General features: G+C 40.4%; 1 protein-coding gene across 7 annotated transcripts in view; it reads left to right on the top strand.

The window, feature by feature from the left end:
• Positions 1-15387, top strand: part of PIKFYVE (phosphoinositide kinase, FYVE-type zinc finger containing) — a 58052-nt gene that overhangs the window by 27557 nt on the left and 15108 nt on the right. For all 7 annotated transcript variants that reach the window (XM_072342341.1, XM_072342340.1, XM_072342342.1 and 4 more), the window contains 15 exons: positions 187-316; positions 1071-1251; positions 2516-2590; positions 3484-3591; positions 5066-5206; positions 5666-5792; positions 6335-7509; positions 8820-8920; positions 10013-10084; positions 10797-10968; positions 12228-12406; positions 13506-13619; positions 14498-14606; positions 14678-14832; positions 15290-15380. In XM_072342341.1, the coding sequence (XP_072198442.1) occupies positions 187-316; positions 1071-1251; positions 2516-2590; positions 3484-3591; positions 5066-5206; positions 5666-5792; positions 6335-7509; positions 8820-8920; positions 10013-10084; positions 10797-10968; positions 12228-12406; positions 13506-13619; positions 14498-14606; positions 14678-14832; positions 15290-15380 (2930 nt within the window). The remainder of the gene's footprint in view (positions 1-186; positions 317-1070; positions 1252-2515; positions 2591-3483; positions 3592-5065; positions 5207-5665; positions 5793-6334; positions 7510-8819; positions 8921-10012; positions 10085-10796; positions 10969-12227; positions 12407-13505; positions 13620-14497; positions 14607-14677; positions 14833-15289; positions 15381-15387) is intronic.

Raw genomic sequence — 15387 nt, 5'->3', positions numbered from 1 at the left:
AGTAACTCATTTTGCACACTTATTGCTGTTACGCTTAATATTGTTTATAGCATCATGTTACTATGACTTCTAGCTCAAACTCAGGTTTTCAAGAAGCTTAGACTTATGCCCTAGTAAATTCTTTCCTTTTCAAAGTAGTCCTTCAGCTGTGACCTTGTATTAACAAAGTTGTCTTGTCTCTTGCAGAATCATTATTCAACAGGAGGGTGGAGGAGAAGTCCAAAGAACTCTTTTTCACACCGCTAGGCTGGCACCACAGCAATCTGGATCTGCTGAGAGAAGAGAATGGGGAGAAACAAGCCATGGAAAGGCTGCTGTAAGAAAAACCAAAACAAAGAATTTTCACATCTTGAGTAACAATTCTGGAAGCCCTCTTGTTCCACCAGCTTTTAGTGGGGCTCAGTCTTCTGTGGATATTTTTGCTCTTTTCTATGGTTTTATGTAGGTTATTCCAAAAGTAATACCTCCTATTTTTTTAATGTGGAAACTTCAGTAGAAGGAGAACAAAAATGTTACCGGATAGAGCAAATTCTCAGCTATAGAACACCATTTTTCAACATAGTCACCATCACTGGCCAATTAATGTAGACTGAGATGCTCTTTGTTTTGTGGTGTCACAACTGTGCGTGGCCATCTGGAACGTGGCTTGTCTTTCACATCATTATTGCCACTGTTGAAATACAGCACCCTCCACCTCTTTGTGCTCACGTCCACTGTTTGGCCTCCACAAACATTCAGCAAACGTTATGCATTTCAGTGCCAGACACCATTTTGACTGCTGCTGTCTCATGGCAACAAAATGTCATGAAATACTGGTGGGAAGGTTCAGTCTTTACTGCTCTATGACCAACAGCTGTGTCTGATGTCACTGGTGTACATGATAAAATAAGAGGCATTACTTTTGGAGCATCGTATGTCTGCTCAAGTGGAAGAGAGCTGACTGTAAAACTTTCTAAGGATCCATATCTTCAAATGACTTCTTGTTCTGTAAATATTAAGTAATTTTTGAAACATGATTTATTTTAAACTCAGCTTTGTATTTTCCTCACCACAGAATCTTTTATTTACAGCTCTGCTAACCACAACCACATGATGGCACTGCTTCAGCAGCTTCTGTACAATGAGTCCTTGTCGTTGTCCTGGAGGGATATCATTGTACCTGTGGTCTGTCAGGTAGTTCAAACTGTAAGGCCTGATGTCAAGAATAGAGATGATGACATGGATATCCGCCAGTTTGTCCACATCAAAAAAGTAAGTTCTCAACACTGGGGGTAGAGAAAGACAAAAGATGAAGCTTCTGGCAGCACCCATTGTTTGAAGGGGGAGAGTTGTCACCTCCATGCTCGGCTTGTCCAGTGGTGTAAATTGGTTATTCTGGCCTTTGAGTAGTGTGAGGTTTTAGTAAAATTTGTACAGAAAGAGTTACGCTTTCTGCAAAAGGTGTTTTAATGCCCTGCAGCTGACCTGTTCTTTCAGGCTTTAGGCTGCAGAACTTAGCAAAGAATACCACCTCTGTAATGACTCGCTTCCTTTCCTGTCTTATACTTTGTTTGTAGAGGTACTGAACACTGTGTAAGTGGCTTGCAAGACTCTGTGTAGCAATCCATTCCCTTGCAACTTCCCCTTATGGAGGATTTAATTTGCTGGATGCAAAGTACAATGACTTTCTTCTCAGAGGAAAACTTGATTGGTAGGGAGGGTGTGTCCGGTTTTACCAGGTTTCTCGGTGATGTCGTTGTTGAACTGTAGGGCTCGAGGTATGGCAGGCAGAGCTTCTTCTGAGAAGCTGATGTTGAAACTAACCTCCAGGGAAGGAGTGTAACAGAAGCCCACATGCTCAGGCTTATTTTTGCATGGAAGAAATTTGCCTTGGGAGGCCTTTTCTGTTTGGAAACAAGGTAAAATATGAGGAGAGCCTTATGTTACTCATGGCAATTCTGTAGCATCTCTTGAAGCAGCAACAACTGATGCTGCCCAGTTTCAAAAATCAGATGTTCAGATGAAAGCTCTCATAGGTGTTTTCACATGCTGGTAAGAGGAACATGTTAATCAGGAACTTGTTTCATGTTGTTTATTGCTCCTGTGGTTGGTTGTGACTGCAGGCAGAATACTCAAGCATTTGTGTTTGAGCAGTAGGTTTGTTTGTTTTTTCTCATATCATTACAAGTCTTGCTCATGACTAGTGAAATTGGTGCATACAGAGGAATATGCTCCTCGTGGACTGTAGAACTTGGGTTTCTTTATTACTTTCCAGAGTATGTTTATTTGTTAAATACATGTTTTTTAGGAGGGGCCTGGATGTCCTTGAACTTACTACTTGTTTCTGTGCTTTTGTCCTTAGTTTCCATGATTTTGACAATGAGTTTTGTGCCCAGCATGACATTAATCTGGTAATTAAAGGTGTAGACAAAGCTTGTACACTAGCCACAGTGGCTGTTCTGTAAGGCTTATGATGTCTAAAAGTTATTCAAATGCTGAACACTTTAATATTGTTAAACTTCTTTTACTCTGTTAGATCCCTGGTGGAAAGAAGTTTGACTCCATGGTGGTGAATGGATTTGTATGCACTAAGAATGTTGCGCACAAGAAGGTGAGTTGATTGATTGATTGAGTGCTGGCTGTAGAATGTGCTGAGGGAAAGAAGTGTGCTCTGACTTCTTTTTGTGTTAGATGCTTTTCTCACGACTTTCTCCAGTTTGTTGAGCTCAGAAGCAAAACCACATTCTTTTCAAAGCAATTTTCTTTCAGATGGGAAATTAGTGAGAGGGGGAGGAAAATCTTCCCTCAAGCATTTGTAGCAAAATATCCTTTTCATCCCTTTTACTCCAGTGGCATCTAGTGATAGTCTGGAGAAGAGGAGGCTCAGGGGGAGAGCTTACGGCTCCCTGCAACTCCCTGGAAGGAGGTTGGGGTTAACTTCTGCTCCCACGTGGCTAGAGGGAATGACCTCAAGTTGTGCCAAGGGAGGTTTGGGTTCCTGTCCCTGGAGAGATGTTCAAGAAATGTTTAGATGTTATTCTAAGGGACATGATTTAGTGGGGAAATACTGTTGTTAGGTGGGCAGTTGGACAGGATGATCTTGGAGTTCTTTTCCTGCCTGGGTGATTCTATGACCTGCTCCAAGTTCTGGACAGAAAAAAAGATCTTTATGGTCTTGATTTATGTGACAGTACAGTTAAGTGAACCTTTAAATAAGGCTAGAGGTCAAGACTGAAATTATCTATCTGGAGGCTCTAAAGTATATTAAGACTTAATGTGACTTAATGCTCTTGGAGGTGGGTGCAGAAACCTTCAGCACTGCAGTCTTGCTGGGCAGTAGCTGTGAAATCTGAGTGTAACATAAGATAGATATGGTGTGGTAAATAACAAAGAAATTTTGCTTACAGTCATGGATAGTCTATAGTGGTTTTTTTCCCCTTTATTTGCATTTCCCTTCTGCTTCTCTCTTAAAAAAATTTGTGGCTTTTTTTTTTTTTTTTTTAGATGAACTCTTGCATAAAAAATCCCAAAATTCTTCTGCTGAAGTGCTCTATCGAGTACCTTTATAGAGAAGAAACAAAATTTACCTGCATAGACCCTATAGTACTTCAGGTAAGAGTATGCTTTTATTGGTTAGACTTGCTCAAGGTCCAGTGATTTGAACAGAAGAGGGTGATTAGTGCACACCTAGCTCTTTGGTGTGCAAGGTACACTTGAGTTAGTGGAATTGCACAGGAAATAAGGGAATTTCCTTTTGTAATAGCTGGCAAGGAGAAGTTGTGCTAAATAGAGTATGAACTTAACAGTCTTCTGCTGAGAAGGTTACAAGAGGTTTATGAGAAGGCATTTGTATACTGTGAGTGAATGGAAGCATTCCTGTGTGAAGCTGCTCAACATTAGCACGTGTCTGAAAGTGGAGAACATAATGTTGCAAATGATTTTTGTTTAAAATGCTCTATTTCTAGCACCTTTTGAACATAAGACATTTTCTGGTGGGATTGTAAGGTACATATAAATTTTACTTTTTCGTAGAATCATAAAACAGCTTGAGTTCAAAGGAACCTTGAAGATTGTCTAGTTCCAATCCCACTGCTCTGGACAGGGTTGCCAACCACAAAATTAGACATTAAATCAGGTTGTCCAGAGCCCTAGCCAACCTGACTTCGAACACCTTCAGGAATGGGGTATCCACAAATTAATTTGGGCAGCAAGTGTCTCACTACCCTCTGAGTAAAGAATTTCTGCCTAACACCTACCTAAATCTTCTCTGTTTTAGTTCTGACACATTCCCACTATCAGACCATGTGGCATGATGGCATCCCTGTATTCCTCCCATGTCACAAGTACAGGAAGTGGATGTAGGGACACTGTCACTGTTTTCCCTTAGTTTCAACAGCAGGTTCTGCTCAGCTGTGCCAGTTTCCTGCCTTCTCTGCTTGATTTATTGTACCAGAGAATGAAAAGCTCTTGTGCTCTCAGAAGGGCATCCTTTAAAAGCTGCCAGCTCTGCTCTGCTCCATTGTCCCTAAGGAGAACTTCTCAGGGGATCTCATCTAGTAGTTCCTTAAACAGCCAGAAGTTAGTTCTCCTGAAGTTCATGGTTCCTCTGCACTTGTGGCCACCAGGTCCAGTACCGCTTCTCCTCTGGTGAATTTGTCTAATACTTGTACAAGCAAGTTAGATTTATTTAAGATATTTGAGGTTCATATGGCAGAAAGAAGTACTGTTTTGTAGAGAGGAAGTGACCTAGTTTATCAAGAGTGGAGATGCTGACTCCAGACTGTATTTACAGAGTGGTTTTTGCTGTGTGACGTGTCTATGCATATGTAAAAATGTTTGGATTCTGCATGTCTCTTATTTCAGATAGCCATGTATGATTAGGGCATATAATGATATGCTGAATGGTGCGCATAGGAGGTGAGAAAATGTGCACAATGGAAGAAATAAATATCTGTTTTCCTTGTTTCACAGGAGTGGTTAGTATATAAATGAGAAAGTAGTGTTAAGTATTTAGATATTATTTTTCCGTTTTTTTTCCCAGACAAGTTTGCTGTAGTTAACTGCTATGTGGTGTTTATGTCTGCAGGAGCGGGAGTTCCTGAAGAACTATGTGCAGAGGATAGTTGATGTCAGGCCTAATTTGGTCCTTGTTGAAAAGACTGTGTCCCGAATTGCCCAGGACATGCTGCTAGAGCATGGTATCACCCTAGTCATCAATGTCAAGCCGGTGAGCAAACCAGGGCTTTTTTTTTTTAATGGTATTTCATTTCCAAGAAGACAGAACAGGCAAACCTAGAATGTAACATTTCCTCCTACTCTCTGCTGTGCCCTTGCTTGGCAGTTCTTTACACTGAATTGATTCTAGTTACCTCTGACTATTTCTTGCAAATGCCCTGTGATCCCCAACAAGGCCCTCTGTTGCTGCGTGGCAGGGTGAGCCAAACAGAGTTGGCTGTCCTGACAAACAGCCCTACAATGACTGCACTGTATCTCCTGGAACTTCCTTCACTTGAATGGGTTCAGTTATCTTCGTGAAAGGGCTCAACCTTCTCTCTCATTAGTAATATTTGCCAAAACTGCTCTTAAAATTTTATTTGGGTGTGGAGCATGGTTGGATGACTGGAATGAAATCCAAACATAAAAAGTAAGAGGTAACTGTAGATTCTTACTGTCTTCGTTTTCACAGCAAGTGTTGGACCGAGTAAGTCGAATGACGCAGGGAGACTTGGTGATGTCAATGGATCAACTGTTGACTAAGCCACGTTTGGGAACCTGTCATAAATTTTACATGCAAGTGTTTCAGTTGCCCTACGGTGAGTAAAGCCTGTTGGATCCTGTTTTGTGTGCATGAAGCACTAGGTGTTTTGTTATTCTTTAATAAGATCTGAACAGTCACGTGCCTTGTGTGATCAAGTATTATTATCCTTCCTATTAATTTTTCTTAACTTTTGCTACAACTAGGAATAAAAGTGTTATAAGGCACTGGACAAAAAACCTTGATCAAGAAGTACAAGGACTCCCCTATCTTACTAAGATGAGAGATGCTAGTTTTTAATTAGGTTGGCTTGTTTCTTCTGAATTCGTGTTTTTCTCCTTCCGCTGCCCTGGAGTCCACTGTCCAACTTCCTATTCAAAACAGGAAGGGTTAACTTTAGTGCTTGATAAGATTTCCTAGGGGCTTGTTAGCTGTGTTGAAAACAGTGTAGAATAGAGATGTCGTGGTCAGTCTGTGCACCTGTTTGGCAGCTTAACTGTTCTCACTGTAAATTATATTTCCACAAATCAAGATTGACTGTAGTTGTCATCCTAATGCTCATATTTTGCTTTTCTGTTTTTTTTGTTTTGTTTTGTTTAGATCAAACAAAAACTCTAATGTTCTTTGAAGGGTGTCCCCAACACCTGGGTTGCACTATCAAACTGTGTGGTGCTGCAGAGTATGAGCTGGCCCGTGTGAAGGAGATCTTGATCTTTATGATCTGTGTGGCTTATCACTCCCAGCTGGAAATCTCTTTCCTTATGGATGAGTTTGCCATGCCCCCTACTCTCACCAGAAACACTTCCTTTCACTCCCTTATTGAAGAGCCAGGAGATGAAAATGAACAACAGGACCTATTCAATGGTGAGGATTTCAGCACGGCGATCAGAGACATTGAACCCTCAGCTGAAAAACTTCCTGGGATCTCTGAGTCAGTGTCATCTGATGAGGCCACCTTGCTTGAACAAAGAGGTTTATTTGAGAGAAGTGACCAAGAGAACAGTCAGCTGGAAGCAATGCCCTCAAAACAGCAGGAGCGCCACAAAATGGAGTCGTCATTTCCAGTGTTTCACTCTGTACCTTCTGCAGTACCTGAAACATCCCTGCTTCCCCTCCATGGCATGGACCAACACTTGGTGACTCTGGACAGCCAGCCACTAGAGCCAGATGATCTTCAGGAGTCCAAGAATCAGATGAGAGTCTTCAGAGACCCTCTCCAGGATGATACTGGTTTATATGTTACAGAGGAGGTAACTTCTTCTGAGGATCGTCTCAAGACTTACTCTGCAGCATTTAAGCAGGAGCTGAAAGATGTTATTCTTTGTATTTCTCCTGTAATGGTGTTCCGTGAACCATTTCTATTGACTGAAAAAGGCATGAGATGCCCTGCTCGAGAATACTTCCCTGAGCAAGTTTATTGGTCTCCTCTCCTTAATAAGGAATACAAGGAGTTGGAGAGTAGACGGAAGAGACAGTTACTGCGGGATCTCTCTGGATTGCAAGGGATGAATGGGAGTGTCCAAGCCAAGGCTATCCAAATTTTACCTTCCCATGAGCTGGTCAGTACTAGAATAGCAGAGCATTTAGGTGATAGCCAGAGTTTAGCCAGAATGCTGGCTGACTATCGAGCCAGAGGGGGGAGGATACTACAGAGAAGCACAGATCCCTTTGCCCAGAGTAAGGATGTATCAAGTGTCCCTGCTGGAAGAACTGGATGCAAAGTGGAAGAGGATGAAAAAGGACTGGCTCAAAGTGAATCCTCCTGGTCTCATAAGGTAAGATCCAAGCTATGCTACTCAAAATACAGTTATATCTATTTCCCTTGGTAACAAAGAACGTGTAGTCTTTTATACCAAATGGCATAAGAGACTTTTTTTTTTTTTTTTTAACCAAGTCAGAGCCATTTTATATTGCTGTGGGCACTTAAACAAGCTAGTGTAACCAAGAACTAGGTGAATATGAGAGAAACTGAACAGGAAAGTGACTGCAAAATTTCCCTGAGAAGGGAAAAGCTTGTGAGATTCCAGAATCAGTTTAGTAGATTGACTGTTCAACTCAACTGCATATGGCTGATTCCTGAAAATGTGGAGGAAGCAGAAAATTCTTTGTTTCTGAAACAGCTTTTCTGCTGATTGTACTGATTTCTAAAGGTGTGAGAGGGCTTAATGCCATGGAAACAGTTATAGGCTGCAATTACATTGAAGTGTTTGTAAAGTATTGGGAGATTTGGAGAAATGTGAAGATGTCTTAATGGAGGGGGTGGTATCTTGTCAGAAATTTCCAAGTAAGGCAGTGTATTTGGAACCAAAAATATTTAAAGACAGGGGGAACTGTTATGACAGCTGCTGATTTATATCTGAGACCTTGGGACTTTCTTGCACTGGGAACTATACACAAAAAGATGTCTATGATAAAAGTAGCAGAACTGGTTTCTTGTAATAGTCATACATTTTGGTTCCTGAGCTGCTGTTAGCCCCCAAGTTCATGAGCAGAAGTCATATTTTAATGGGTGTATAAATATACATCTGTGTAGCTTCACAGACAGTATTCTTACAGGCTGTAAGAGTAGCCATTACTCGTCTATGCTGTTATAATTTACTCAGCAATCAAAGAAAATATTTGGTGACTTCATAGCTCTGTAAGGTGTGGAAAGAAAGGTGGTTCCACTCTGTCAGCAAAGTGGTAAATCCCTTCACAGAGGAGAATAGAAGTCTGGAAGTCTTTTTGTAGCTGCATTAAGTAATTAAAATATAATGACAAAGTTTTGACTTCAAGTTGTGCAGAAGTGTTCAGTGTCCTGAAGATGCTGTACATTTGTCTCAGGGCTTTGATTGTTTCCTGTTCTGGCCCTTTAGCTTCCTTTCCACAGTAACATGTATGCATACACTGTTTTTATTATGCATACTAGTTCCCCTAAAAATGTCCAGTGAGCACTTCTGTCTGAAGTGCAAAGATAACGTTAAGTGAATCTGTAGAAAAGAAAAAAAGCAGGAATTTGTCCTTAAATCTGTTAGAATAAAATTCTGTCATGGGTTATGTGTGGATGAAGATGTCTGTAACCAGTGAGTTGTTTTCTCTCAACCAGGTGGATTGTTTGAGTCCAGTAAACCATCAGAGGCTCTGTGTTCTCTTCAGTAGCTCTTCTGCGCAGTCCAGCAATGCTCCAAGTGCTTGTGTCAGCCCCTGGTAGGAGAACTTCTGTAGCTTGTGTAGTTACTATCTTCTTTCCAAAGACAAGGTCAGTCCTTGCATCTTGAAGTATTTCACTGAGGACTCGTCTGTAGGTTTTATTCATTCTCTAATGGGAACTGTTGCCAAAATTTCCTCTTGCCTGATCAGGTGGATCCAGAGCTGTTTCCCACAGCCTTTCTAATCTCAGGCATGAAGAAGAAGGCCCAAAATGAAACTGAGTACTTTAGTTAGACCTTTGACTGCAGACATCTGTACTTGTAGGGAGGGCACTTCATTAGGCAGTTCTGTGATGAAGAGTTAGTGTATGTAAATAATGTCCAATCTTAAAAATAATCTCAGAATACTTTTAGGTTGTATTACCTGAGAGTGGGATTTGAAAACACTACTGTCCTTCTCATATTAAAGTCAGCAGGGTTTCATCTACGTTTTTGGCTAAGAGGGCTGTGACTTGTTGATTATGCAGAACTTATGATGTGCTTTCATCGCTGCTCCTTGGACAAGTCTTGATGTTTCATTGTCTAAATCAATGAAATTCTATAGGTGCCTTTCTTGAAAAAGAAGGTCTTGAGTTCCTATAAAAGCTAAGGAATGAACCAAGGAATGTGATAAGCTCACTTATAAGTGCCAATAAAGTGACATAATTGTATTATTCAGAAATATCTGAATTGGCACTTCTGTTGATATTTACCTGTCAAGTGTCTTGGTCACTTCAGATTCTGAGAAATAAGCTGCTATTAAATTTTATTCAAGTACTTTCAGGCTTTTTTTTTACCTTCTAGACATGCTCTTCTTGTAACAGTTTGAATGTTAATGTTCTGTGTGTAGGTGTTCTTGAATATATTCGTTAAAAGTGCAATTGAATTCCACTTTTAAATATGAAGTTTGAAGTTGTTCCTTCAGTCTCTTAGTGAACCTGACAGTAAGAATTTGGGAATAGTCAAGGCTTGGTGTGGGGGGGAGCCTTTGAGTGTATACAAGGCTGGAAATAGCCAAGCAAAAGATGCAGATTGGTGTACCTAAAGGTCACTGCACAATTAGCAGTGGCAGAATTGCTCTTCTAATGCTTTTCTTCTTTCCCTGCTTTAGGATTGTGACCATGGAATTCTACGGAAAAAATGACCTGACTCTAGGGATTTTTCTGGAGCGCTACTGCTTTAGGTGAATTATTTGTGTATCTCACTCTAAACTAAACAAGATCTGTCCCATGTTAAGATAATTGCTCTGTCTTCATAATTTCAGTACTTTTTTTATATGAGAAAGGAAGTTGTTTTTTTCATTTCAACTCTTAGTGCTTTTGACAAATTGCCTATTTGATTCTGCTACCTGAAGAATTCTGCACTTATTTTTCTGATACCAGTCTCTGCAGTGACTTGAGAGACAGCCATCCAAAGAAACATCATGGATTTTTCTGTTCAAAGAGGTTATATGGCACTATTTTTGCATACCTCTTCCTTCGTGATCTGAAGCTGCAGGATTTTGAGGGCTCCTTGGCATATCCCATAGCCTTTACTCTAGTACATGGCCAAAATTCTCTTCCAGCACTTCCAGGTGCTTAATTCGTACTTTGTGGTCTATGTGTAATATGTTGATAGGAACAGATTCAGTAATAGAAACAGTAAAAAAAAGACTGTGATAGCTGCCAGTATCCAGTCATTACTCTTGTGACCAATTTTCTGGCAGGGGAGACTCCCTACATGCTGCTCCTAAACAAGAACAGTAAGCAGCAGCTTTCATTAAAGGCTTAGGAAACTTTTTATAGTAAAGATTAATAGTACTGTGACATTAAAAGGCATATGAGATGAATTGAACCAACTCTTTAGCAGTGCTTTGCATATGATCATTCATAAGTGTTTCCATTTTTCTCTGTAAGGCCTTCATACCAGTGCCCCAGCATGTTCTGTGAAACTCCAATGGTGCACCATATTCGTCGTTTTGTACATGGGCAAGGATGCGTGCAAATTGTGTTAAAGGAGCTGGACTCCCCAGTCCCTGGGTACCAGCATACAATTCTTACTTATTCCTGGTGTAGGCTGTGCAAACAGGTAAGGATGAGGACTTAAGTATTGTTATTTCAGTTGGGTGTTTATGGGGTTGTGCAAAAACTGTTACTTGTGCCAAGTGGTCCTGTGTGTCTACAAATTCCTCCTGTAGACTTGGAAACATTGAGGATACAATGTAGTATGATGGAGTTGTGTTGGAAAGTATCAGTCATGAAAGGATAGGCTAAAGTGAAATTGATACATTGTCAATAACAAATTTCTGTGGAAAAACTAGGGCTGTCCTTTCAGAGGTGAAGAGCACTGTCCCTTCCACGTGAGTCTATGCAAGCATCAGAGGAATGCATGCACAGGAAAGGAAAGATGTTGAGACCTACTGACTTAGTAATTGGCTGAACCCACTTGGTATTCTTTGATCTGCTTTAAACTGGAGAGTCTGCATTGAGTCAGTGTGATGTCTAGTCTTCCTTTAGTAGGCATTAGAAAGTAAATGAAATCTTCATTAGAAAGATGAAAAACCACAACATAATAAAACTGTTTATTATCTGAAACTTGTTCTTTAATTAAACTAAGAAAAACATTACCAGCTGGATATTCTTCTCTAGCCAACCTTTTTTGTAAATCTTAAGAACCTTCTTAGAGAGATGAGAATAAAACTTAATATTCATGCAGTGCCTCAAACTCAAAACATCTTAATTATCAGCACTAATGACTCAGTTCCCCTACTTAATGCTGGCTTAAACATGGGTGTTGGATTTAAAGATATATGAAGGAATTTAATGTGGTTGCTGAAGGCAAGCCCTACACTCCTTATGTATACACTGCCCTACACTGCTTATGTATGTTCTGTAACCTTTTATTACTGTGTGCTGCTCAAGTAAACACCAAGTTTGTAGCTATTAAGTGTAAATGGCTACTTCAAGCTTGCAACACTGCTGAGGTTGAAATACACTGCAGAGTATTTGTAGGTGAAGAAACTAGGGGAAAAGTATGTGTTGAAAACACGGTTGCTGACTGGTCTGCTGGAAATTCTCTGTATACAGGAATAGCATGCCAGATAGAATATGTTTGTGCTCCTTCAACTTAGTGCCTCTTAGTATCAACTGGCATTTGTTGCTTATTCAGTTTATTGCATCCATCTGTGCGTTGGCTTTAGCTCTGTATAAAAAATTTTGTAGTTGTTTTGGTATCTTTTGGGGTTATGAGTATTTCTGGTACTAAAAATTACTAGATTAGAGTCTAGATTAGCTTGTCTTTGATCCTGGTTGAAAGGTGAAATTAAGATACTTTCCTTTCAATTTCAGGTGACACCAGTTGTTCCCCTTTCTAGTGATTCTTGGTCTATGTCTTTTGCAAAATACCTTGAGCTGAGATTCTATGGGCACCAGTACACGCGAAGGGCCAATGCAGAGCCCTGTGGTCATTCCATTCACCATGACTATCACCAGTATTTTTCTTACAATCAGATGGTGGCATCTTTCAGGTAAGGTCCTCTGATTTTTTTTTTAATTAATGAATTCATTCTCTAGTACTGTGTGAAGCACCTGGTTGTGACAAAAAATTCTTTGAGTCTGTCCCTCACTGTGTGAAGCATGGGATAGCATGGGATAGCATGACTGAACTGAAAATGCAAGTGCAGGATTGTGAACTGGCATGCAGAGTGCATTATTGCTGCCATCACTATGGTGGATGAGGTAGACTGTATTCCTAAGAATAGCCATAGAATCATAGAATGGCTTAGGTTGGAGGGGACTTTATAAATCATGTAGTTTCAGCCCCCTGCCATGAGCTGTTTGCTGATCACTAGATCAGGCTGCCCAGGATCCCATCCAACCTGGACTTGAATGCGTCTAGGGTTGGGGCATCTGTAACCTCTCCGGGCAACCTGTTCTAGTACCTCATCACCCTCTGAGTAAAAAATTTCTAATTAATATCTCTCCTCTTTTAGTTTAAAGCCATCTCCACTTGTCATTATCAGGCCATGTAAAAAGTTGGTTCCTCTTCTGCTGTAAGCTTCCCTCAAGTACTGAAAGACTTCAATAAGGTCTTCCCTGGAGCGTTCTGTTCGCCAAGCTAAACAAGCCCAATTCCCTCAACCTTTCTTCATAGGAGAGGTGCTCCAGCACTCTGAGCATCTTCATGGCCCTGCTATGGACCCTCTTCTCTTCTCTTGTGTCAACTGCACTACTCAGCTCGCTGTCTTCAGCAAACTTACTGAGGGTACATTTGATCCCACTGTTTATGTTGTCAATAAAGATATTGAAGAGCACTTGCCACAAGACAGACTGCTGGTTGACACCACTTATGGCTGGCTTCCACCTGGACATAGAGATACTGATAACAACCCTGTGGCTGTGACCATCCAAGCAATTATTTATCCACCTAATAGTCTAGCCTTCAAATCCATATTTCTCCTGTTTAGAAATAAGCATGTGATATGGGACTGTGAATTGTTCCAGTACATGATGCTGAAGGGAAACACTTTTGCTTTGGATACTTTCAGAATTTTATTCTGAAGCTGAAAGGAGTTGTACGTATACCTCTATATGAGGAAAATTAAGAATTTCACATTCTCTTCTCAGCTACTCTCCAATCCGTCTACTTGAAGTATGTGTCCCACTACCCAAGATCTATATCAAACGGCAGGCTCCATTAAAAGTTACAGTTTTGCAGGATCTTAAGGACTTCTCTCAAAAGTAAGCTTTGATTTTATATTATTTATGTTTTGGACTTCTTAGCAAAACACAAAAATATTTTTGCTGATGCAGATAATATGCTTGCTAATTATTCATAATTTAATGTAAATGTGCTTAAAGCCATTACTTTTCTAATTGGATGCATTTCTGAGTGTTCCTACTTGTACCATGTTCCATCAATGCCAATTCTTACCTTTTTGTCTGTTGCAATTTAGCTTAAGAATCTTATCTCTTTTGGCTATGTTTACTGTAATCTCTAAATGCTGCATTGTTACAAGTGATCTAGCATGTTGCTGTACTAGTAGACAGTCTAGTATGTTTTTGTTGTCAGAGGCAAACTGCTGTAGGCATAGAAGACACCTAAATGTAGGAACAAAAATGTGGAAGACAGGCATGGTGGGAGAAGCTATTTTAATTCTAATCTGACTGCTGTTCGACCTGGTGGCAACATTCCTGTTTGGCTGACTTCTCCATGACTGCCTGACTTCAGAAACTGTCAAGTTTTGTAGATATCTGAAATAATGTATTCTCTCATCCCTGCTGGTGGTATTAGTTTAGCAGTCTGACAGTCTCCCTAGGTACCAGTAGCGCAACAGCTCCCTTCTGCTAATAACGGAGTTGAGACCTTTGAATTGCTCTCTGAATACTTCTACTGCTAAGAATAAGCTGTGGGTGAGAACATTATTGTGTGTAACTTAGAGATTTCTGCAGCATGAATGGATTTTTTTCCAGCATTCATGATAAATTCAGTGCAGAAGACTGTCGTGTATCGTCTTTTTTATTCTGAAACTAACTGTAAGCTCGTTCAGGTTTTTATTAAAGAATGTTGAAGTTGTTTCAAGTAATCACTGCTTAACTCTTTGTATTTCTGTCCTCAGGGTGTCGCAAGTGTACCTTGCTGTTGATGATCGCCTTGCTTCCCTGAAAACTGATACTTTCAGCAAAACAAGGGAAGAGAAGATGGAAGATCTGTTTGCACAAAAGGAGGTAATGGAGTACTTCTGCATTTGCAGAGTATATGTTGTGTGACAGAATGCTGACAGATTTTGTTTTGGCAGATGGAAGAGGGGGAATTTCGAAACTGGACTGAGAAGATTCAGGCAAGGCTGCTTTCATCATCACTGGACACACCTCAACAGCTACAATCTGTTTTTGAGTCTCTGATTGCTAAAAAGCAAGGACTCTGTGAAATGCTACAAGCCTGGAATAGTAGGTAAGAAGGCAGATGCTGAAGTGGTAACATCAGTACACTGCTGCTTCTGTAAGAGAAGTTCCGTGCTTTTCTCCATCTAGTGCAATTGCTATACAGAGGGAGCAGCTTGTGCTGAATACCCTTGAGTGAAATGGTCTTAGATGGGCATGTGCCAAACAAAATACTTAAGATGACTTATTTTTTTGTTCTTTCTGTTGTTTTGCTCTCTCATACTGTAGAGCATCTGGGATGTGATGTTCACAGCATCTCATGTTGCTGTAGTGCCAGTCAAGGCATGAGGAACACATTTTGTCTTTGGCTATAGAACACAGTTTCAGCACATAGTAGCAGTCATCTTAGTTTGTGCTGAAGGCTTGTGAAGGCATGCTGGGCTGTATTCAAATATGGAAAACATATTTTTTGCTTTTTAGATCTAATAACCTGTGTTTTGAGTTTATTTATTTATTTTTTTTTAAAGATTGCAGGATCTTTTCCAGCAAGAGAAAGGGAGAAAACGCCCCTCAGTACCACCCAGCCCTGGAAGACTGAGGCAAGGAGAAGAAAGCAAGGTACAAG

The sequence above is a fragment of the Excalfactoria chinensis genome, chromosome 7, assembly GCF_039878825.1.
Source record: "Excalfactoria chinensis isolate bCotChi1 chromosome 7, bCotChi1.hap2, whole genome shotgun sequence".
NCBI classification, from domain to species: Eukaryota; Metazoa; Chordata; class Aves; order Galliformes; family Phasianidae; genus Excalfactoria; species Excalfactoria chinensis.
This window is presented reverse-complemented; position numbering and strand designations above follow the sequence as displayed.